The sequence below is a fragment of the Mastigoproctus giganteus genome, chromosome 6 (assembly GCF_048544385.1).
Source record: "Mastigoproctus giganteus isolate SK-2022 chromosome 6, ASM4854438v1, whole genome shotgun sequence".
Lineage (NCBI taxonomy): Eukaryota > Metazoa > Arthropoda > Arachnida > Uropygi > Thelyphonidae > Mastigoproctus > Mastigoproctus giganteus.
In genome coordinates, this window is record NC_143580.1 from 134,397,423 (window position 1) to 134,420,920 (window position 23,498).

The 23,498-nt window shown below is 38.4% G+C and overlaps 1 protein-coding gene across 2 annotated transcripts in view; it reads left to right on the forward strand.

Annotated features, from left to right (window-relative positions):
• The window catches only part of LOC150084592 (uncharacterized), a 189,391-nt gene that overhangs the window by 42,042 nt on the left and 123,851 nt on the right, over positions 1 to 23,498 (forward strand). For both annotated transcript variants that reach the window (XM_090376498.1, XM_090376499.1), the window contains exon 2: positions 15,993 to 16,314. In XM_090376498.1, coding sequence (XP_090232624.1) covers positions 16,019 to 16,314 — 296 coding nt within the window. In that variant the 5' untranslated portion in view covers positions 15,993 to 16,018. The remainder of the gene's footprint in view (positions 1 to 15,992; positions 16,315 to 23,498) is intronic.

Here is a 23,498-nt window from a genome sequence, read left to right on the forward strand (position 1 = left end):
CTACTTTCGTGATAATGATAGATGAACTAATCAACTTTTTACAGTATATAACAGTTGACTATTAAAAAAAGAAAAGTTTACACCCTTGTTTTATATATCCACTCAGGGTTATTGGTACCGCCTCTTGTCCCGAAAAATTCTCGAAAATGATGAAATTACAATCTTGTAGTTATTAAGGAAATTTTCTATTTTTCCAGGGCCAAACGACAGTTTTCTAGCCAAACGCCATTTACCAAAAGGAAGTGACATAAAAGGGGAAAAAAAAGACATTACATGAATAAACTCGTGCCACGCGCTCAACAATATAAATCCCTAGAGTTGGTATCATTGTGTTGTCAGGATTATAAAAAAAAAAAACATATTAATGTTTGGCCTATTACAGAAAATCTAATTAGCGTCTGTCACAAATTAAAAAAAAAAAAGTGGGTGTGAGAGGAATTAACTTCGCTTACACCATGATTACGATAATGAATTCACTATGATAATGTCACTTTAGATGCTGTTGTGGCTGCAAGGATAGCTGGGCTGTTTGGTCCACCTAAAACGAGTCTACGTCAGCTGAAACCCACTAAGCCACTGTTCTCTTTATGGCAAGAGAGACTTCAGGAGCTCCGCTGAAGCATTTGGGGGATGCATTTGCTCGAACGCGCTCTTACTCATGCATCACAGAAATGGTTCTTTCGACATATGCTAGAGAGCGTCCTCCACAATGATCCGGGCAGCCCATCTGCTACACATATCTAACCTATTGAACTGAGAAGTGGATATAAACTATTGATTATCGTAAGCTTCTGCGTGTTTTTCTTTTCTTTTTTTATATCCCAATGGATCTAACCCTAAATGTATCCTTCGAACCACTCAGTATGGTATCTGAAGGGGAAAAAAATGCATACGTCAAGGACCGGCATCAACGATTTCCTAAGACAGGAACTTGGCTCTGCCTTTCTGGAAAGAGCCAAGGGAGGACTGGCTGGGGGAGGAGGTTGGTAAAAAAAGGAGTGAGTGCAAAAGAAAGCGCAGATTTGGCATGAGTCCTAGCGACTACATGAATGTCAAGTATTTATGTAAAAAGTATTAAAGAGTAGGAGCCATGACTTCTCTATAACATTCTTAAATGCCAGCCAAGCCAAGAAAATATGATTACACGAGAAAATAAAAGATTTCCTATTTTAGAATCTTTTAAAATGTCACGCTGTTTTAGGGTTGAAAATAATGGTTTTCTGTCTGCCTTCTCTATTAAAAATATGGTTTATTCTACCTACGCTAATGAATTGTCAGCTAGGAAGTTGGGGTTTAAAAAAAAAAATCTTTTTTTCCCTATTGTTCTACTTTTTTCCGCTTGCTTAGATAACAAAGGAAAGAAATTCGACTGTATGATATTTCCTTGCGGAAACAATTTATTTATCAACCGGTCTACGCAGACGAAAATAGAGAAAAGACTCTTTCGTCTGCGCGTGTAAAATGGCGTTTATCTGAAGTAAGAGAAAAATTTATAAAAAATGATATTTAGTTCGTAGAGGAAATCTGGCTCGAACAGCTGCAGAGAGGAAACTTCAACCAGTTAGTCTTACCTCAATTCCACTTAAAATATAACCGAAATACCTTTTAAAATTAATTAATGAGCTTAATTAAGTAAGATTTCAATTTGTATTCCGGCTAGAAAGGGTCTGGAGAATATTACAACTTCACTTAATTATGGAAGAGTATTTAGTGACTTCGTGCTGGATCCAACACGCGATATGTGCGGATCTTCTTACCAGCACGCTCAATGCTCGATGATAAATATATCAATTTATAATATAAAATTAATAGCTTTATTAATTTTTGATATATCTATCTCGGGATTTATAATTAAAAACCCAGGGCAATTCGTTTGATTATCTTCGTTCGGTTTTTGACTGACTTCTAATCGAGAAACGTTTTCCAGCAGGCAGCGGGTTTATGAGATTTTTTTTTTTTTTTTATTTCTTCGTAGTTCCACAATCTTATTCTCTTAAAGAAATAACTTTTCTCTGACACTATCGACCAGTTGACTTTATTCATCCACCATGATCACGTTCTCTAAGTCTCGATGATTTCTTGAGAAGACTCATCTCTTCCCGTGTTTTTGATTCGCCCCCCCTTCCCTCCACTGCCTTTTCGGTCTTCTATCGACGGCTGTGTGTAGCGGAAGATTGTACACACAGCCGAGAGCGGTACTTCTGTGAGAAGCTTGTAATCTGTACCAGATAACGCTCGGAAAACAAATTAAAAAATTGAAGCAAACCTGCCTCGAAGGCCGGAGGTAAGAGCTTGCCCGTCTGTGAGTCAGACCGAGGAGTGGGACCCCCCACATGTTTGAACAGCTGGATTTCACCAGTCTGGATTGTGTACTCGGAGAATGGTCCACTCGAAGGCTATAACTCCATGGCATCGCCGAATTTCCAGTGGATGATGGGATGCTTGTACTGAGCGAATCACCACGAGGGGATAAGCACTCCTGTTCTAGGATGCCGCTGAAGGATGATTGATTGGTCGCCTTCCCCCGCGCTCATTCCTCCCTGGTTGCTGCCGTCACCATCATGAAGGCAGCAGTCTGCGTTGGGAAAGCGGATGAATGCAACCAGCGCCCTCTGTCGCCGATAACACGAGACTGACTGTCATGTCGCATACTACTCGGGCTCTGTAAGGGCCAGAGGAAATAATTGAGACTTCTTATCACTATTTTCTCTGCGAACGGCTCCTTTTGTCTCCTTAGAGTCGCGCGCTTTTAACCTATTCATAAAGAAAGGGGGCGAGAAGGGGAATTTGTGTACAGGAGTTGACATCCGGTACTGTCGAAGAAGACAACTTGATTGATCACATTCTAAAAAGCGAGTTCTTTGTCGCTTAAGGTTCTATAGGACCTGATAACAGGCTCACATAAACGTTCCATCTATCTATCGGCGGTAAACGCCTTTGTTAAGGTATTTTTAGTCTTCCTAATATCGGATAATTCTGTAACATTTGCTAACAGTTTAAAATTACTTAGTTGGGTTACTTTCCTTGCATCTTCTGCTCGTGTTTTAGCCGTCTTATCCTGTTGCGCAGTTAATAATCAAAGGAGAAGATGCCCCTTGCCATCTATCTTCGATCAGAAAGGGGTTGTATTGCTCTTCAACAATGTCCTTTTTCTTGTGAGTTACGTGGCCGAGGAATTGCTGCGCGATTGGGAAATCTCTGATTAACTGAAGATTACAGAACCGTTCGATTATTCTTCGACGTTCATTGATCATCTTTGAGAACTGCATCTGCAATCCTTAATTCATATTTTCATATGAATTATAATCTGTTAATACTCCGGGACGACCCCACATGATAGATAGAATGCAAGGCCAACATTAGCATCCTACTTTTCCTCTGACTCGATGATCTCGCTAAAGCACTTCCTACCATACTAAATACATTCCACTCAATGCCTTCCGTGGTCATCTGAAAGGATGGTCCTGCGTGACAGTATAATAGTTTCGTCACTTGTCACTCGTTTCGGGAAGTCTGGGTTCGAGTTCCGCCATAGAGTGGATTCATTTCTGAAAGTCTCTTTAATCGGAGCTGAAGATAGCAGGTTTTTCATTCCTCACAATAAAGAAACCAGCATATAAACGCACACTGATGCACCTAAATGAAGAGTGGTACGATATAATCCAAGTTGTTGATGTGCCTATAAACCACCAACAACAGCCAACAGAAAGATATTAGAAGAATTCTGAACAATCTTGATGCTAAGAGGTTTCTGTCCTGATAATATTTCTCCACTTTTTCTCAAAAGAGCTCCATGTTGTTTTATATCGCTTTTTACACCACTAGTGTTTTTTTTCTCCACGCTAATTTTCTCAAATTCAACCGGATCCTAAAAAAAGGGTAACCAATCCCTCCATTCCAACTGTCCCTTAGCAATAACCTTAAAATTTCAAATAATGGAAATCCATCTACCACCAACTCTTAAAACATTTCCAAAATTTCCATCGGATTAATGTTCGTCAATATGGATTTGGTTAGTGTCACTCCACCGATTATATCTTTGGACACATTGAATGAAAAAGTTCGGTGAAACTGACTGAAGCAGTTGCTCTCGACTCTGGTGATAGCAGATGGCTTTGGGTCTTCTAACTTTTCAAGTAATGCCGGTATTTCCAAGATTGATTTCGTTTTCTCCATCTTTTCCTCTTGTATATTAACGACCTTCCACTGACAGGAAATCGTATCCACAGTCTCGCTGATGATCTCACAGTACGTTCCACTTTCCAATTTAAGTAATCTTGCCTACACAAGGAACTTCAACTTCACGAATATCCAGCGCCAGTTTCTTGAGCTCTAATCTCCAGGTAATTTTACAGTGGGGCGAAGAAAACTAAGTTAACTTCAGTCCTTCTTAAAAAATAAACTCAGTCCTACCATCGAACACATTCTTCCCATATTTGGGGTGGCCCTAAACTCCATCCAAGAGAAGTCAATCACTGATTCTTATTCTAATGTCAAAAAGTATCTTACTGATGTCAAAACATTATCTTTTGTCTTCTGAACTTTGAAACCCACACACGACACTAAAATTCTATTAATAATTTTTAACAATTTTTCAAAAGTTTCTGTTTATCTGCATTTCTTGGCGCTTCTTTGTCAATTTGGCTATGATGATTTCTGTATATAACCAATGAAATGATCAGAAAAGAAATAAAAGTAAATATGCGATAATAATAGGTCAGATTTATTAACAATGTTTAACATCTGTACAGAACAGAGTATTAATCTTCGCTACAAGTAAACAACAACCTAAAAAAATCAGAATACAAAATAGAAACCCTTCTCGGATTAATCAGGAGAAAAATTCCTTAAAAATGTGCATTTGAATGCCTTTGTCTTTTGTGGTCAGTTCATTGTCCCGAACCAGATAAGCTCGTCCATCATAGTTTCATCCCTCTTTCCTTGGTACCTTTTCATTAACTGTGTCCTGGTGGAATCTCTTCTCATGCTCATCACTAACATCACCCAGATTTGGGTGATGAGTGCAAGTAATAAATCTTCATTGATTTTTTCTACATCCCATTTTTCCATAATTTTCAATCAACTTCTCGACTACTGTGTCCCTTGCTGTTCAAGCAAGGGAACTTAATGAGACCACCTTACAAACCCAGAAGGAACCCCACCATCTTGAAGACACCACAAACATACCAAGTATACGGACCATACTTGATCTTCTCTAATATTTGCTTCACATTTCTGTAGTCTTCAATATTAACAGACTGCTCGTGGGTAGCACAGCTGGTAGAATCGCTGTCCTTCCCACACTGAGTGGAAAAGACCTGATCTCGAGTCCCGTCGATGATGGGAGAAATATTTATGGGCCTTTTTCACAACGTGGCCGAGTTAGTCGATCCCAGGCGAGGATAGCGTGGTTTTTATTCCCAGAAACGTGGGTTTTTCATCCAGCAAACAGAAAATCGACCACAGAACATATTCAATTTACAGACAGTATACACGGAGCAATGTGGTCTAGTCGCTGATGCTCCTAAAACCCTACTAGAACAACTTTGTTCTTATCAACGACTGGAATAGACATTTGAAAGAGTGAAGGTCGTGTGATTGTGGACGATTGCTTTAACGACATCATTATTGGTGATTTTCCCGGATTACGTAGTGTTTTCAATTAGCTTACTACTGAAGCTGCAGGTTGTTAAACGTGGTTCATTTCCAGATGGGGCTATCTGGACCAGAAGTTTTATTTCATCTACGATACAAGAACAGCTTCACTAGAATAAGCAACTTTATTACAAGGGCGAGGAACAAAAAGCCAAACAAGACGTCACCTTGCGACAAATCCGTATGAATGCGTCTAGAAAGATTTTTGTAATACAGCATGTAAGAAGGCCAATGCACCACCTCTAACACGAAATAAATATTCAACAGAGAGCTAGGCAGATATGTTAACAAAAACTGCTTCGATATTTGCAACTATGGCCATTTCAGCTTTTGCACTGAAAGCATTTATAACAGATGTTTGGACCGACAAGGGATTTGTGTAGTTGATATTTCAGCAAGCCTGGAGTGAAATTGTTTAGGGTTGCTATTTTGTTAATACTGAGCGAACTTTGCTAAAGTTGGAGCCTATATTCAGAGGTAAAAAATACCTCGGAATTGGCAAGCATCAGATGGATGGAGTTGATTGATATGCCAATAAATCACGTTACTGATTGTCTCAGCACTTCTTTAGGTGCCAAAGCAACTAAGATTATGAAAAGTAATTATAATTTGTCTAATTGCTGCCGAAAAACCCGAGTTTCCGGAAGAAAATATACCACGCCACCTCACCTGAGACCGAGTAACTCGGCCACGTTGAGACAAAAGCCCATTAAAGTTCTTTACAACATTGATGGGATTCGATTCAAGCTTTTTTCAACTGGTGTGTCTGGGAGGACAATTTTAACCACTGTGCTACCCGTCAAGGCTACTTTTGGTGAGGGGGGGGGAGGTTGTACAGGAAACTGAAATCTGTATTTCTTTAAAATCAGTTACATTTTAAATACTAATTTGATGTCACTTTAGAACATCTGAGAGGGAGAAAATTGCTCGGTGTGGGTACAGTTGGAAAAATGTATACTTTATTAAAATCTCTGATTAACCTCTTCCATAAACAGCGACTTATTGACGCACGCAAACAATTGATTTAATTCCACTCAACCAAGGTTTATACCACCATTATAACTAGTCATACAGTTACATCTAATTACATGTTTTTTATTACGTGACTGAATTTCCCTACACTACATTATTATAACAAAAGGGCATGAAAATTGATAAAGACTGCGCATATCTCGTTCAAGAACAGTTAATTTCTTTTTTTTTTAATCCTTAAATTGGAAAGTATTTTTTCTCTGAAACGTATTCAATGACATTCTCTATGAATTGTTTTTTTTGGCAACCCTTAATAAATTGAACTGTTATTTAAAATAAATAAATACTTTTTATACGTCTTAGACGACGGCACCGTCTAAGAATTTGATCTTAACTGATTCCTTTGATGTCCTCAATTTCAAGTAAGCGTTGTAGCCAGCCATAGATGAAAAGCAACTAAAATTTAGCCAACATAAAGAGAAATAGCGAAGGAAACATTAAAAGCACAGTCCGGGCGCAACGCTGTTTTAACACAAACACACCACCTCCAGAGAAACCCTGAGGATCAGTTTGAGAGACAATTCAGGTGCAATAATCGGAACGGTTTGAATGCACCATAAATCGTTGGACCTTTTTAAGAAACAGAAGAGACTCGGTCTGGTAATATTGGCATAATTAATGCGCTAAGAATAATTCTGGGATCAAACTTTTTAGCTCCTAAGAAAATGTAAGTTGTATTTCCCTCCCCGCCTTCCTCCTTCAACACCAGCGCGCGCGCGCACACACACCTTCCCGTGTAATTGCCGTCATGACAGCAAATTATCGATATTCATTATGTCGCTAAGATAATGTGAATTTCCAAATAAGAAGTCTGTAGCGTGGCGTAAGAATAAGAATCTCCAGACAGTGCCCCTTCTTTTTTTTTTTTCTTTTATCCATCTAGTTATTGGCAGACTCATTAGCGGAAGGTCAAAAAGACGCTCAACGGAAAGGAATTAGTGAACTTGTTGACTAAGAGGGCGAATTGCGCAAGAGATATCGTCTAAATATCAGTAAAAACGGCTTCAGAAATGTCTTGTCTGTTTTTAGAGCGAAATCGCGATTTGCCACAGGACATTGTTAGCGTAGATGAGTAGTAATTCAGAGGACATTTTCTTCAGTTGGATGAATAATGTAGATGGAGAGAACTGTTGTGCGAGGTTAGCTGGATGACGGTTGTATTATTTTGTTAATGATAACGCCTGGATATTATTTTCTGTTGATCTATTCGCCATGCACAGACGGTGCTAAGCTGCAGCTTGTTTTGTTGATGGTCTATGAGAGATCGATGGTGGGCCGAGATCCAGTGATTAGGGATGATAGAGGGCTTAAGCTCTGGCCACTCTCATCCTGATAGACTACTTTCACAAATAAAAGTAGAAATGGTGTACCCAGAACGGATTATAATCAACAATAATGTTTAGATTGAAATCCGATTCTCCCTTATCACGATGGAATAAGACAAGTATTCAAGTATTTGTGTTTGTTAGGCGGGATCCAGGGTTTCCCCTATACACCGCAGTGTACTCTAAAAGCATATCGCTGAGCCGGCAGAAAAAAAAAAAAAAAAAAAAACTTTTCAAGGAAAGAACAACTAATAAAATGTTTGAACCCGTTACTGTGTGTAAGTGTGTGTTCTGTTGTATGTTGTGTGCCGGCTCCTGGCATTTCGCAGTCTGGGGGCAGAAGCAATTTCCTTCTACCCCCAGACTCCCGTCCCTAGCCACGTGGAGGCAGCCAGGAACAACTATACTTCATACTGATGCAAAACATCAAGAATAAATGGGAAGGACTTAGTAGGAAAATAGTTAGAAGAAAGAAACGGAAGAAATAGGTTAGAAAAGGAAACAGAAGAGGAAAAAAGAATTTCCTCAACACTAGTGGCAAATAATTAAAAACATTTCAACAAATATTGCTTTAAAACTCTTACTATTACAAAATATTATTTATATTTTGTTATATAAAATCTTCCAATTGAAAGCAAAAATAAGTAAGTATATTCAACTACAGTTAAGTTAAATTTGATTCAATAACACCAATTAACTTATTACAACAAAATTCAGCAACTATTGGAACAACACTTAAGTAAATAATTACATTTACCATTTAACTTAATGAATCAACCACCAGCCCGAATGGGGCTGAAATTTACAAAATCTCAATTTCTGAGAAGAGATATACATATATACAAAACTAGAAAACAAACACAGAACAGACTCAAAAACCCAAAAACAAAACCAGGTAATAACTGTAAGTTACAATATAATACAAAAGTTCTAGAAGAGTTAAAACTTTGTTACATATTTACATTTAACTACGAGCTAAGACATCTCATTTACAACAGAAGTACAAGAAGAAAGACTCCACCCTAACCAGGGCAAAACAAAAACTGTGCATTATTATACCTAAAACACAAGAGTTAGATTCCTAATGGTGTCGATGTTATCTAAGAACTATCTGACATTAAGATTTTCCGACGTTTGAAAACCTTATCCGCAAAAGTTGAAAAAGGCCCAAACAATTCCAAAGAGGAAACCAAAAGAGGAAACTCAGAAACATCAAACACGTTTGTTATTAATTGAAAAGGAAGCCGTAAATCAACATATAAAGGACAGTCTAATATTATGTGTGGAACTGTTTCCAATTCACCACACAAACAGTTTGGAGAGTTAGCAAGACCGAAATGAAAAAGCTTAAAATTAATGCTACCGTGCCCAGAAAGAAGAAAGGTGAGATATAGACCTGGCGTAAACCAGGGAAAGTTATCCCTAGTAAAAATTTCTACTGTAGGTTTAAAACTATAAGTTACTCTTCCTTTTGTATTAAGATTCCAATCCTGTTGCCAGGAATCTTTAAAGAGTGCTGTCAACCTTTTACATTCCTCCTTATAGGTAAGATCCAAATTGTTAGAATACTGGTTCAATTGGACAAGAATACCTCGACTTTTATGGAACATAAGAAAATTTTGAATAACCTCATATTGAATTGGTAATTTCCCAGTTAAAACTAACAGGGCTGGGGTAGAAATGGTTCTGCAAGCACGTGATGTTGCTAAAAGGAAAAAACGTTGCGCTTGTATAAGATACTTTGCAACCATAGTTGTAGTACATTTACGGCCCCAAGCACCAGCAGCATAGACAATAATCGGGATAAAGATGCATCTGTAATATGTTCGAAGCACACTGGATTTTAAACCAGAAGTACATCTTGCTATATGAAGTATTTTGCCAGTGAGGATTTTAATTTTCTTTAGCAAGTATTTCGCATGCTGGACGAAATTTAGCTTATTATCCAGCATGACTCCTAAATAGATGGAATAAGACAAATAAGATGCAGAAATTATATTTTCTGATTGAATTAGACTGTGGAAGAGATAATTTAATAGTCCAATCTGTAAAGGGATTTTTAAGCCGGGCTCAGTTCTCTAATACTGTTAAATAAAAGCGAGAAGCTTGCCATCTACTCTACAATCGAATAGCTTAGCAGACGACGCAAAAAAAGATGGCGTACTTGTCGTTTGGATATAAATTTTAACTTCTTTGCTCATAATAATAAAAAAAATAGTTCTTTTAACGTCACGTTCTCAGTTAAATCACATATTAAAGTAATTTACGCAGTTTCCACTACTTTATTTCTTGCTGAGGACACGAAGATCATTGGCACAAACTCATTTAAACACTTTCGAATTTAGCGAAAGCCATATCTCCCCTTATTGGTCCACCAACTTTGTCAATAACACCAAAACTTAGTTTAATCTCGCATAATTCTCGTCCGTCGGAACGCCATCTGCCGGCGTCGGAGCGAAGGTTTATTCCCCCGGTGACGAGCTCGTTATTTCGTGTGCCCACGTGCAGCACGTGAGTAATTGCCACTGTGAGAAAGTAGAGGAATTATGCCGGTGATTTTTGAGAAAACCTATGCTTGATTACTCGTGAAAAGCAAGGGGAGAGAAAGTAAGGGGAAGTTCTTAATGCCACTTCTGCATGTTCCTTTGACAGCTTCGAGTGTCCCGCGTGTCACCCCCGCGACAGGCCTTGATGGATGTGTTGCGTGTAAATGACGCGTGTGTTGAGAAGCAGCGATGCCATCCTCCTCATAACTGTGTCCTTCCTCAGAAACACTGCCGCATCTACGTGTCTTGGGAGAGGGGGTCTGGATGCACGGAAAGTGCTTTGGAAGCGGCACAAAATATCGTAAATATCTTACAAAGAAGTGTAGGCGTTAGTTCCAGGTCCGAGATGTAACTAACCGCGAAACCTGGGTTGGGAATGGAATGAGGTATCTCTAAATTGTCTGTCTGGAGAAGCGCTAATCAACTTTCCCGGATTTTCCCTCCTTTCTCTCATATTCGCTAAACATTACTGCGTGGATTATCAATTCAATTCTTAAATTAATATTACACGGCTGCCTTTCAAAACCCATCATTCTATTATATTTGTTTTTCCTCTAAAATATACAGAACGTCAGTTTACTTAGATAAAAGCCTTCGCTTGTTTTTTTGAAGTGTCAATAACTGGTGCCCCTAAGAGGCAAGTGTGTGTTTAGAGGAGTAGAATTCTGTTTCCTATATTTATTTATAAACAACTATTTTAAAACACAAATTCATTTCTTTAGTGTGCGTACATATAAATATTTCAGTATAACGGTTGTAGATGCTTCTGCAGTATTTCCAGAGCGACTGAAGAATCGTCTTTTTGGTTAGGAGAGCAGTAAAGTAAATCCCTGGCTGCATGTCTGTCCAGAGTATAAAATAATATTGAATTAAAAATGTATGTGACTGAAGCACGTGAACTTTCACTGAGAAAGCTGTTCTTTTCATTACAATCTTTAAAAATCTTAAAAAGGTTAGAGGTGACTTCAACTGGAGCATATCGATAAATAAAAACAAAGCGCCTCTGGGGAATTAAATATATAATATAAAAGGCATGCACACTCAGAAAGGCACTGCTGAAACAGACGAAGATCCCTTCACAAGATGTGTGATATGGGTTACCAGACAGGAGAAAGACACCCAAGTCTAGGGCGGGATCCAGGCTCTCACTCAACCTGTTTTTAAGCAGAAGAAAGAAGTCTAGTCTTAAAAAAAAGCCAGAGCAGTCCTCAACCGGAAAAACTCAATTTCGTTAAAAATTGCACTGGCAGAACATTGGCTAAGGGAAAAGTTCCACGTCAAACGTCCATTAACCATTCTAGGCTCATCTAATTCCAATGGAAAGGCTAGAATTAAACGCACAGTTCACTTATAAAACGCCTAATGCTGCAAAAATCGATCCTGTCCATGGTAAACACCTTACGTTGCCGTCAGTTACTACAGAAGAATTGGTGGAGGAATAAATATGCTCCAGTCAAGCCATTAAGCATCGTAAGTGTAAGAAAACGTTGGTCTAAGAAAACCTACAGCATTTCACTGTCAAATATCTCAGTCCATACTTCTTGGATTCGACGATTAGAATAAAGACTAAATAATCCCAATGTGGTCTCGCATTTGCCTTATACTAAGATGACCTCCATCTAGACAAGAAAATTTCCGTTAAGGCTCACAGGGGAAGAAGTCATTGAAAATGTCTTTTTCCTAACTAGATTTTTATTTATTTATTTTATTATCCAATACATTTGGAGGATGGTCTATTATTATGTTGGCCTTATTTGTTTTTTATTAGAATAATCCGATTCCACCAACCGTAAATATTATCCTTGCTGATGACAATACACTAAATTCCACTTTCCCTTTCGATAACCCCGTTTCAATCCAGAAACCCTCAATATCCGATTTCCCATTTAAAAAATAAATTATAACGCAAGCTCTTTGGAGTCATCCTCTTTGGAAATAATTAAGAAAGAACTAACATACCGAATAATGAATTTCCCAACCAGATAAACGAACGAGACTTGATGCACCGCTCATGTATCACTGTTACAAGCTTCTGTGACCGAATTAGATAACTAAATTTATTCTCTCTCTCTCTCTCTCTCTCTCTCTCTCTCTTCATAGTTATTTTTTACAAAAATTAAATTTTTTTCTTTCTGGTGTAATCCGGAGAATTTTAATTGACCGAAGATGGCAGGGCATTGTCATTAAATCGAAGTTTGATCTCTTGCATCCCACTAGACATTCTGTGGTAATTAGCATCAGTTTCTTTGGTATTGTTGCGTGTTCGGGTTGCAAGCATGCGCAGTTGCAGCCCAAGATTGTCTAATGGACGTAATAGTATTAGATCCACGAATCATTTTAGAAATCAATATTCACTTCAGTACCAACTCAAAAACATTCGTTTCAAAATTATGCTCATTAGGCTTAATGAATTCGCTCACACGAAAGTGAGTACAAACAATGGGACAGATACCTTTTTGGAGTTAATTCTGACTTTTAATTTCGTCTGATATGAAGTTTTTTTAAAATCAAATGAGTCATAATTAGCTTGAAACGATCATTATCTGATCGTTCCAAAGAACCGGCGATGTAAGGATAGTAACACGTGACTCTGCATCCGGTTTCGTGTTTTACTTCTGATGCACAGATTAACTACTAATCTTACCAATAAAGATTACGTTATCGTGTGAATTGAAAACATCTTATACGTGGTGCTTTCGTGTCTACCATAAGGTTTTTTTTCCATTAAAAAGAAAGAAGCATTTATTAGGAACAGACTTCCTCCCAAGTAGAGCTTATATCTGCTTTCTGAAGAGTCACCATCCTGTTTGTTGAGGCGCCAAAGTCCTTCTGTGACGTCTTTTTATATTCTTTACTGATACCACGCTTCAGACCAGATAAACAGAGCGTTATCTCGCGAATCTCCAGGCAGTCAAATGTATCTATCGAGTTCTTTCTTGTACCGTTGTGTCCACGACAGTCTCTTTGGAGAAGCGAAAAGGTGAAAGGGACGAGCTGCCAAATAAAGGGAGCCACACGAGAGTCCAACTCTTTCCATTCCGCTTTCTGCCTCGTAGTACTCCATTGATAAATGGAGTATTAGCGCCAGAGCGATGCACGCTGGGAAATGTTTCGTTTCAAAAGCGTGACAGAGTTTAAAAGCGGATATCCCCGTTTCAATGCAGTCGCATGGAGGAGGCAGAATTCCGACTTGGAAGAGATAGGGAAGGCATTCAAATGTTTCTTTGGCGAGAACCTCCTTTCTTCGTCTTGGAAAATGTTAGCATTCATTAGTAACGGGCTATGTTTGCCGTGGCGAGTAAATGCATTCTCGTTTACGATAAAATAGAAATTTCATTAAGGGATGATCGCCTTCGTTTCCCTTGGAGGAAGTGTCTGTTTCGTGTTGTAAAGTAGCGTTTGATGGAGATTGTTTGCTACTTCTCCCTCCTCCGTCCCCCGTCTTTTACCCCCCTGCATCTCATTATGACACGCGATATTTATTTTAAATTCTGTTGGCGTCGTAGCTGCTCATGCGAAAATCGCTTCTCTCATTTTGTTCGGTATGTTCGCGCGTGTAATGCGATTACGACTTTAAACATCTCTGCAGAGACACAAAAGAAAGGTGAGTGAAGAGAAGAGAAAAGCGAAAGTACTAGGAGACGTCTCCCGTCCTCCTTATTTAGCATTTTGTCTAATGCAATTCACTCGTTCTCGTCTCTTGACTCACTCGAGGATACACCTCCTCCCCCCACTCCGGCACAAAAAAAAAAAAAAAAAAAAAGTTTCCATATTTTGAGAGCGCCACGCTAATTTTATAAAATCGGTTTATTTGTAAACATTTCCCAGTTTATTTATGTGTCGTCGGCGTATGCTAAGTTTATTTATAGTCTCGGTGGCTTTGTTTATGTCCTCATTTTGCTAATTTATTTGTGTATGCATTCGTCGAGAAAGTACGTGTTTGTATACAGATGTCGCTTCAGTCGGGTACTAGGAAAACCAGAGGTCTAATATCAAATACTGCACGATGAACTGCTAAAATATAATGACTGTTTTATTTAACCCAGCTTTTAAGAAAGACAGAAAGAAAAGATCTTCATGTTTCATTTTCTAAATCGGGACAACAGCATAATTCGGAGCTTTTTCTCATATAACTGAAAATAAACAGCGCTATTAAATCTGTCTATCAAACATGCAACAATATTAATGCCTCCATTGTTGTCCGCAGTCCTCCAAGTAATTATTGCAAAAATTGTCATCCTCCAAACTCATTGTTGCAAAAATTGTCATCCTCCAAACTCATTGTTGCAAAATTTACCCAAGACTTAGTCGGGTTCGAGAGTTTATTTTATTTTTACTCTTTCTGTTTCGCCATCCCCGAAGGTAAAGTTTATGGCTATAGGAACTCCGCTAATATAAAAGTCTGCGGATGGAACCCGTGATGAAACGAAGGCGTAATGGCCGCTAGATCCTACAGGAATGTAGTTAGAATAATATCCAGCCATCTCCAGCTTCCTCGCCCCAAGTCACTGCACTCACTTTCATCAAATTCTTTATTTTATTCGCTACTAAATCTAACTTAAAGGATGATAGCAAAATCTCTTCAGTAGCTTTGATTCCGGCACATTTCACTCGGATTAGATAACTCCATCAAGCTTCCTGTTTGGAGTACTTGTTAAAGATTTATCTGCTGACTCTGATCTTCGTGATATTTCTTTTGCCGAATATCTTTCTCCATTTTACCATAAATATAATCAAATTATCACGGCAGGTGCACTGTGCACATGCTCCGAATGGAAAAGAGACGGTATTACTTTGAAATGTGTAAGTCTAGTGTTCATTTCGGGCTCGATATGATATACTTCGTTGCCCGGATATAACGATAGCGTCCTAAGAAATAAATGATATTTGGATCACCGAAAAACCTTCACTTATCGCCGTCTGATGTTTCCCAAAGGGACTCGAATTGTACGCCTCGTATTAGAGCTGATTTCAAACTCGAGGTTTCCTCCTTTTCGAGGAATAAGGGCCGGATTTTGGAGTGACACAGATGCAGAAAAGATATTCTAGTGAATTCTGTATTGGTATCGAGAATTACATAAATTATTAACGTAAAATATTACGGGCAATTCGGTACGTGCTCCGATCTCGGAAGTTTTATGACAATAAGTTGAACAGTTTCAACTTCTTACGTCAAATGACTTGGTAGTCATTTTTTTTTTAATTAAACATGTGGACCTTTATTCAGTCGATGCCAGCAAACAGAAAAATACTGGATTTCTTCTGGAATGAAAAAAAAAAAAAAAAATATATATATATATATGAGGGCTGTTTAAAAAGTAGTGGCAACATAGTTAAATAATTTAAACATTAAATAAGTACGCATTGTTAAAAATGAAGCAATTCAAGGTTATTTTAAAGCGTGTTTTCTCATAAATGTTTTCTTCACTTACAGGTGCCTATCACTGACACGCAGTCACTATGGATCCTGAAGAGAGCCCTCTAGTGGACTTGAGCCCTTACTGGGACGTGGAGGATGCCGAATACGACTACTGCGATTGTCCAGGACCCCCTCCGCCTCCCCAGTTTATGATTCCACCACCACCACCTCCTCTCTCTCTCCAATGTCAAGGGGGAGGCGACGACCTCCAGTATTGCCACATGGAGCCTGTGGGGGCGGAATACACCCAAACGGCATTCCCTTCGTTACCTATCATCGCCGTGTGCTCCTCCGTCGTCTTGGTAGCCATACTGGTAGCCTCCTTCCTGTTATGGAAGTAAGTAGCTCTTCTCATCATTAGGCAACGTAACTATCATTCCGAGGAAATTAATAGAAGCTACGTGACTGCCTCGTATTAATGCTAACGATCTTTCTCCATTTATAAGACAATTCTCGTATTTGCTCTTTGTTTCGATAAATTACCCGCTTATTCTTCAATTTCTTATTTTTTTCAACGTCTGCCTTAAAATTTTATTTCACTTCAGTGGGAATTAATGATTGAGTCGTGACAAAAGGCTATCATTTGGAAACTTAAGCACCAACTCTTTAGTTTCCGTTACTGGAATGAGTTTAAATATCTTTCGAATTAACATTAGTCTGATTTTGATGAATACGAGTATTGTTAAGTCTTTTAAGAAGCTTAGTTTTGGGCTTTATAATTCCACGTCATTAAATTATGCAGTGTTCATTTATTTGGCAAAGAAATAATGTGTAAAAATATTTTAGAAAGATTTTATACATTTTAATGATAAAATTTTAAAAATCATAAGTTGCCCCTTTAGAAGTAGCTTTCCTGCAATGCCTATCCATTGTTTCACATCTTATGAATCATTCGCTTATAACTTTTCATTATTTGGAGCATTTACTATTATCAGCACGTTAGTTTGAAATGTGGATTATTTTGTGTGAAATCATTTAAAATCATGCTTCGATATTAATGATCAACACTCTTTTCCCAATTAATAAATGATTGAACAAGTAAATAACGCTTCTTTTACACTCAAAAATGGCAATTATCAATCTGAAGAGTTTCTATTGGCTTCCTTCCTCTTTTTTGAAATAAAAAATTGCTAAGAAGCAGTTGGCCACTTATTTATCGATAAATAGATTAATTCCTTGTTACCAACGTATAACCGGAAATGGATGATTCACGTTGATGCATTTTTTATACAGAAAGGGGGAAAAGAAAAAAAACAAACTTTTGCAGAGAATTCGCAGATTTATTTTTATATTTATTAGGACTTCCTGTCTTCTTTAATACTATATATTAAGACGTGTGGGTAGCGGAAGTTTCCTTTATTTAATGAGACAGGTGTTTCGTTTTTGAGATGGTGCCAGTGAAGCAGGAAATCCAAAGATAGACGGCGAGGATCTTTGCTGATTCCAGCTGATGGTTAAATGGATAAATGAAAAGAATGCTAATTAACAGACGCCACAAGCCAAGGTATTCTTCCATTTGTTGCCTTCGTTGGGACTACTTTTTCAGTTAACGGTTTAAAATCCCGCCCATAGAAACTCAAAGCCTCATCGATCCTTAAAAACTAATTTTTACTCCCCGCCCCCTTCAATAATTTGAACTGTTCCATTAGATTTTGCACTGTTGCCATAGTAATCTTCAACAATGACGACAGCATACGTGGTGGTGCGCGGCTATGAAAAACGCGCCACGCATGGAAGCAGACGACTTAACTGAGGAATTATTCGTCGGGATGAATTCGCTATAAACAGGAAGTGGAAGCGAGAATATTTCTGCACCGAACAAAGACATTTTTTTATCGGAGGGGTAGCTAGAAAAACGTGCGCATACATTCAGGAAGTTTACGCAGTTTGTTTTAAGCAGACGAAACTTTAAATCGGGAAAGACGTTGTCCTACGTACTTCTTGGCACCGAATACAGCATGTACGTCAGTCCGCGCGAGGTTTAGTCTCTTCCGAAGGCACGTGAACCTTACCATCCTTAGAAATTTATACTTTAGTATGTTGGAACGTCATTTGCAGACAGCAGCGTAGGTTTAAAAAAAAAAAAAAACTGCAACGTCGTGTTTTTATAGACTCCCCTAACCATTTCCAAATGAATAGTTGATGTTTATAAAGGCGCATCAACCCCGAAATCCTCACTAACCCCGGCACATCTGTTGGAATGTAGTCCATACCTCTACATACACTGGCACAGATAGAGAAGAGGTACAAAAAACTAATACTTAGTGACATTAACGTAATTAACTGTGAATCATAACAAATCACTCGGTCTATATATAGCAAGCATGGCTCCCACTCACTCACAGGAACCTCTTTCAGCTGTAGTTGGGCAGGCTATAGCGGCACACTGCTCTACTGTTCTAACAGTTAAGCCTGTTAAGTAATTACGGCGACCGAGGCCATCTGTTACTTGAGTGTCATGCTAGCATGGAACCAGAGGATTAAAAAAAAACAAAATTAAATAAAAAACAGCGAACCATCTGCTGTGACAAAGTACACCTTGGAGACCAATATTTATTCATTTTAATCAAACAATAAACTGCTTTAGGCAGTGGACCATTTTTCTCTTTTATCGGAAATCGAGAGCGTCTCGTTTTGGGCTATCTGTGGCGATACATACGGCACCTTTCTCATTAATAATAGATCGGATCAGGTCTGCTGTGCATGCAATCAAAACTAGCGGATGTCGCCGAGTCCAAGGTGAATCAACGTCACAATTCACTCGCCCCTCCTCTTTTTATCTTTCACGGCGATTTGCTTTCGACTTTTACCCTTGGATTCCCCCGGGTAGATTCGCCCCAGGTCCTCCTTAACTGAGGTTTCGAGCCAGAATGGAATAAACGTGCATTAAGGAGTAGAACGAAGATTTTTATTTTTAATTTATGCACGGTTTGCCACGCGGCATGTCTGAATTCGCAGCATCGTAATAACCTGACATAAAGTTGAGTATTTCGTTAAATTATAACGGGGAGGTGGAGGTCAAAGTTGTTGTTACAAACTGTTGCATTGGGAGGGTTGTTTGAAAAGTTAAAATATCCTGCTTCGCAATTTGTGAACAGTTCCTTAATCAGATTACCACCCTCTTTCTATACACCACTTTTTCAATGCTTCCATTTGATTCTCGAATTGAATCCGAATTTAAAACATTTTGGAAACATTAAACCGCGTGTATCTTAAAAACATATTTTGTAAACTTTGGAAAAATAAACTTTTCTTTTGTGTTACAGCAGACACGGACTCTAAAACTCAGTTCCAGTCTCGCTCTCAGAAAATACTAAGTCCCTCCATAACGTCCCTTAGGTACACGCTGTATTACTCAGGATTTCACTGTTAACATCCAGAGATCGGATTATCTGGGTCCTCTGCTGACTCGGCGATGGAAAGCCCCCTCGCGGCAATGTCGTCCGCTTCCGGAGATGGACAGTCCGCTGACGATGTGCGTTTCACTTTGTCCGGGTTTGCTGGAAGCGTCTGTCCCTCGCGATAGCTTTACGTAGTTACTTGCTGATGACTTGACGCATTCGGTACACGGCTGCCTATTTCCGGTGAGGGAATAGAGCGAAGACAAATCAATGACTCTTCTAAAACACGCGCTTTTGCTGGCTAATAAGAATTGCGAAGAGTTTGGTCTGGTGCTCGAGCGAGATTTCGTTTCGACTTCTTGATAGTCTCTGTGTTAAGTAGACACTTAATTAATGCCAGTCCTTCGAAACGACAGAAAGGTTGTCCAAGAACGCTATAAACTTTGTTAGGAATTTCAAAATAAAGTTAGAAGTGTCTGTTCAAATACAGAGTGGTTTTGTAAACTAACGTTGTTTGGTTTAAAGAGAAGAGATCGATGGAATGGGAGGGAAAAAAAGGAAAAGAAATGTTTAGAAAAAAAAAAAAAAACTAAATAAAATTTATAAAGGAAGTTCAGATCCGTTTCTAACAATTATGTAACAATTGAGTTGCGCGTGTTGACGCAGTGTTGAAATTTATAACAATGACTACCATATTGTTGCGTAACGGTTAGCGAATGAGCTTTCATTGACTTTGATTACCATCAGCTTTGCTCTGTTGACAGTTTTAGAAAATTTCTATGAAACGGTTGCCAAGCGACGCTTCTTCAAACGTGCATGTCATGCCAAATACAATTACTTTTCTCAATTCATCCGCACTCGTTTGTTAATGCATGACATATTCTATAGTCTGCATATCGGAAGATTTCGGCAACAGTATTTCCGGTCTTATCAGCAAAAATTGTATAACTCTTTTCTCGTATCTGCTTTACACCCCCTGTTTTTTTATATATATATATAATAGGCACGTGCTTTCTTTTCCTTTTCATAAAAAATTTAGTTCCATCAGAGCAACTAACCGTGTCCAAAGGTGATTTTGGAATCCAACCAAAACGTAGGCAGCGAAATAGCCTCGTCCACAGGATTTCCTGAACACCATAAATGGGAGCAAGCTATTAATGCTCAGAATTTATCTTTCAAAGTCGCGAAAGCCTATTTGGCCCCTAAAGCATACAAAAGGCCTTAGCCAATATATCGTTTGCCCAAAGAAGAAGAGGAAAAAAAAAAAAAAAAAAATTGAATTTTAGTACCAAGACATCCGTGATGTGGTTTATGGCATCTAGACCACTCTCCCACCACCAGTAGCTGCAACATTCTATCGATATCTGTGGCAAATTATTTTTTCTTTCATTTTAAACTGGCTCGTTGCTGTGATCAATAGTGCTAAAGCAATTAATCAATGTCCCAGATGAAAGATTCTCCAATTAAATTAGATAGTAAATTTAACCATATTTTTCTCTTAACGCTCTAGTTAACATCGTTTTAATTTGTTTGGTCAACGCGGTGCTAAAGTTTTATCACTTTTGGTGGAAAGAAATGTTTGCGTTCGATGTAACTTGCGCAGGAACAACAGCGAACCATAAACTCCTTAATTTTTCACTTATATAAATGAACGGCAAGCGGAGCAAACACATTACACCATGCCTTGAAACCAGTAGAACGTAAATAACATCAAACCCCTGGTTTATGGCCACTAAATTTCGCATCCGCTAAACGACACATTCTGACTAGGCAACGTTGCCAACTTAGTTATGTTTTAGTTCCAGAAAGTAATATTTCGGTTGCTTAAATGAAAGTATTAATGACGCAATATTATTGCTTCTTGTAAATAGACAAACTACAAATATAAAATGTCCACAATCTCCAGAATACATACAAAACAGAAGAAGAAAGTTCCAACCTGATTTCAGTGAAATTCTATTTGCATACACGATTTCAACGATTCTAGATATAAAATGATTTCAAACTACAAACGTAGGTATGATGTTTCTCAACAATTACAAACTACAAACGTAGGTATGATGTTTCTCAACAATTACAAACTACAAACGTAGGTATGATGTTTCTCAACAATTACAAACTAGAAACGTAGGTATGATGTTTCTAAACAATTACAAACTACAAACGTAGGTATGATGTTTCTCAACAATTACAAACTAGAAACGTAGGTATGATGTTTCTAAACAATTACAAACTAGAAACGTAGGTATGATGTTTCTAAACAATTACAAACTAGAAACGTAGGTATGATGTTTCTAAACAATTACAAACTAGAAACGTAGGTATGATGTTTCTAAACAATTACAAACTAGAAACGTAGGTATGATGTTTCTAAACAATTACAAATTAGAAACATAGGTATAATGTTTCTCAACAATTACAAATTAGAAACATAGGTATGATGTTTCAACAATACAATACAAAGGCGTCGTTTAAACTCACTAAAGTGGAATGTACGTGTCTGATGCAACCATTTATCGAACTTTTAGAATAACGCCGCCACATTTATCCGCTTGTTTAGGGACAGTTTCGTTGGATGACACGTTAGCACGCTGAAGGGCAATCTACCTGAACGCTAAAAATGTTTACGTCGGTAGAAGGTTAAAAAAAAAAAAGAAGTAAAATAAAATAAAATAGGAAAAGTAATCAACTTGTATGAGGGAGGAAGGGGAGGTGAAGGTTCCCCCTCCTACACCTGATATTATCTCCACTCGTATCCACAGTTCCAAGACCAACAGACGCTATAATCATAGGCGGCAGACAGCAACCATTACCTTCTCAGCTGTCCGCAGCAACAAAAAAAAAAAGTTTTCTTTTCGCGTGCTTCATCACCCTCTCTCTCTCTCTCGGCGGCTACCAGTCCGTCTAAAAGGCGTCGAGCAGTAATTTTTTGTAGACACACAGAGAGGAAGAGAGAGAGGAGTCATGATATTTCCTCAATGGTCATGCTGTCATGAACACCGGCCGCCATATGCTTTTTTTTTCTTTCTTTTTTCTCTTAGCTGGTAGCTGTTAGAAAATAGCCATTTAAGGAAGATGCTGGAAGGTTAGGCCACCAGTCGCAATTATTACAATCTACAGAGCCGACGGCCTCGCCATTCTACCCTCCATTGACCACACAACTAGCTCTCGCCACCCTCTCTGTCTCCTCCCCCGCTGCAGTTAAAGCCTGGCTATCATGGCAGGACCAGCTGCACGATACTGCTATAAAACCAGCTAACGGGCGCATATCTGAAGGGTAATTTCTGACTTTCTTGCTTATCGACGACATGTATTTGTTTCTTAAGTGGCGGGGTGTGATCAGGCCCGTCTTGAAGCGTTGGTTTACGCTTGTACAAACGCACAGGCGTAAACTTTCTTGGAACGGAAGATGGCAAGAGGTCACACGCACTATTTCTATTTCCCTCCCTATTCGTTTCCCCCCAGTTTCCCCTTGACATTTTCATCGTGAGCGTAGATTGACCATCATAATAACTCTGTAGGCCACTGTTATGGTATATAAAGAATAAAGAAAGCGGACATCTTAATATTCTCCGACCCTGCCTTATTTCAAACATTTCTACTGTGCTTGAAATCAGCAGAAATGTTTGAATCAGCCATCTTGAACAAAAAAGGAAATCTACCTTGAAGGTTAGAATTTAAAAAAAAAACAACAAAAATATATTATTTTTATATTCATACACTGATTTCTATCCTACTTTTTTAAAATTTATTCATGAATTGCAAAACATCCTTTACATTATAAGTTTTAAGAAATCGAGTAGATGGATTTCAACGTGGGCCATCGGAAGTCACCAGAAACAGACTTCTGAAAACAGGACGACCACACTTGCATAAACATTTATAATCAGTTTAATATCATTAACAATTTACATTCCCTAGTCTGTGGTTCTGAAATCTTTGGAGAAGATGCAAACTGGTTAACCTCCATTAGGATCTCTTTCTCATGAATATGGTTCTTAAATTTTATGGCTCTACTTCAGCCTGGATGACCATCACCAGGGTGATGGTCATCCAGGTCATCCATCTTACCAGAGACAACTCACCCTATACAATCCCTTCATCTGGATCTTTATTATCATTTTAACACTGATCAGTGGTTGTTCTACACCGCAAGAGTCATCAATGATAGGGTTCAAAC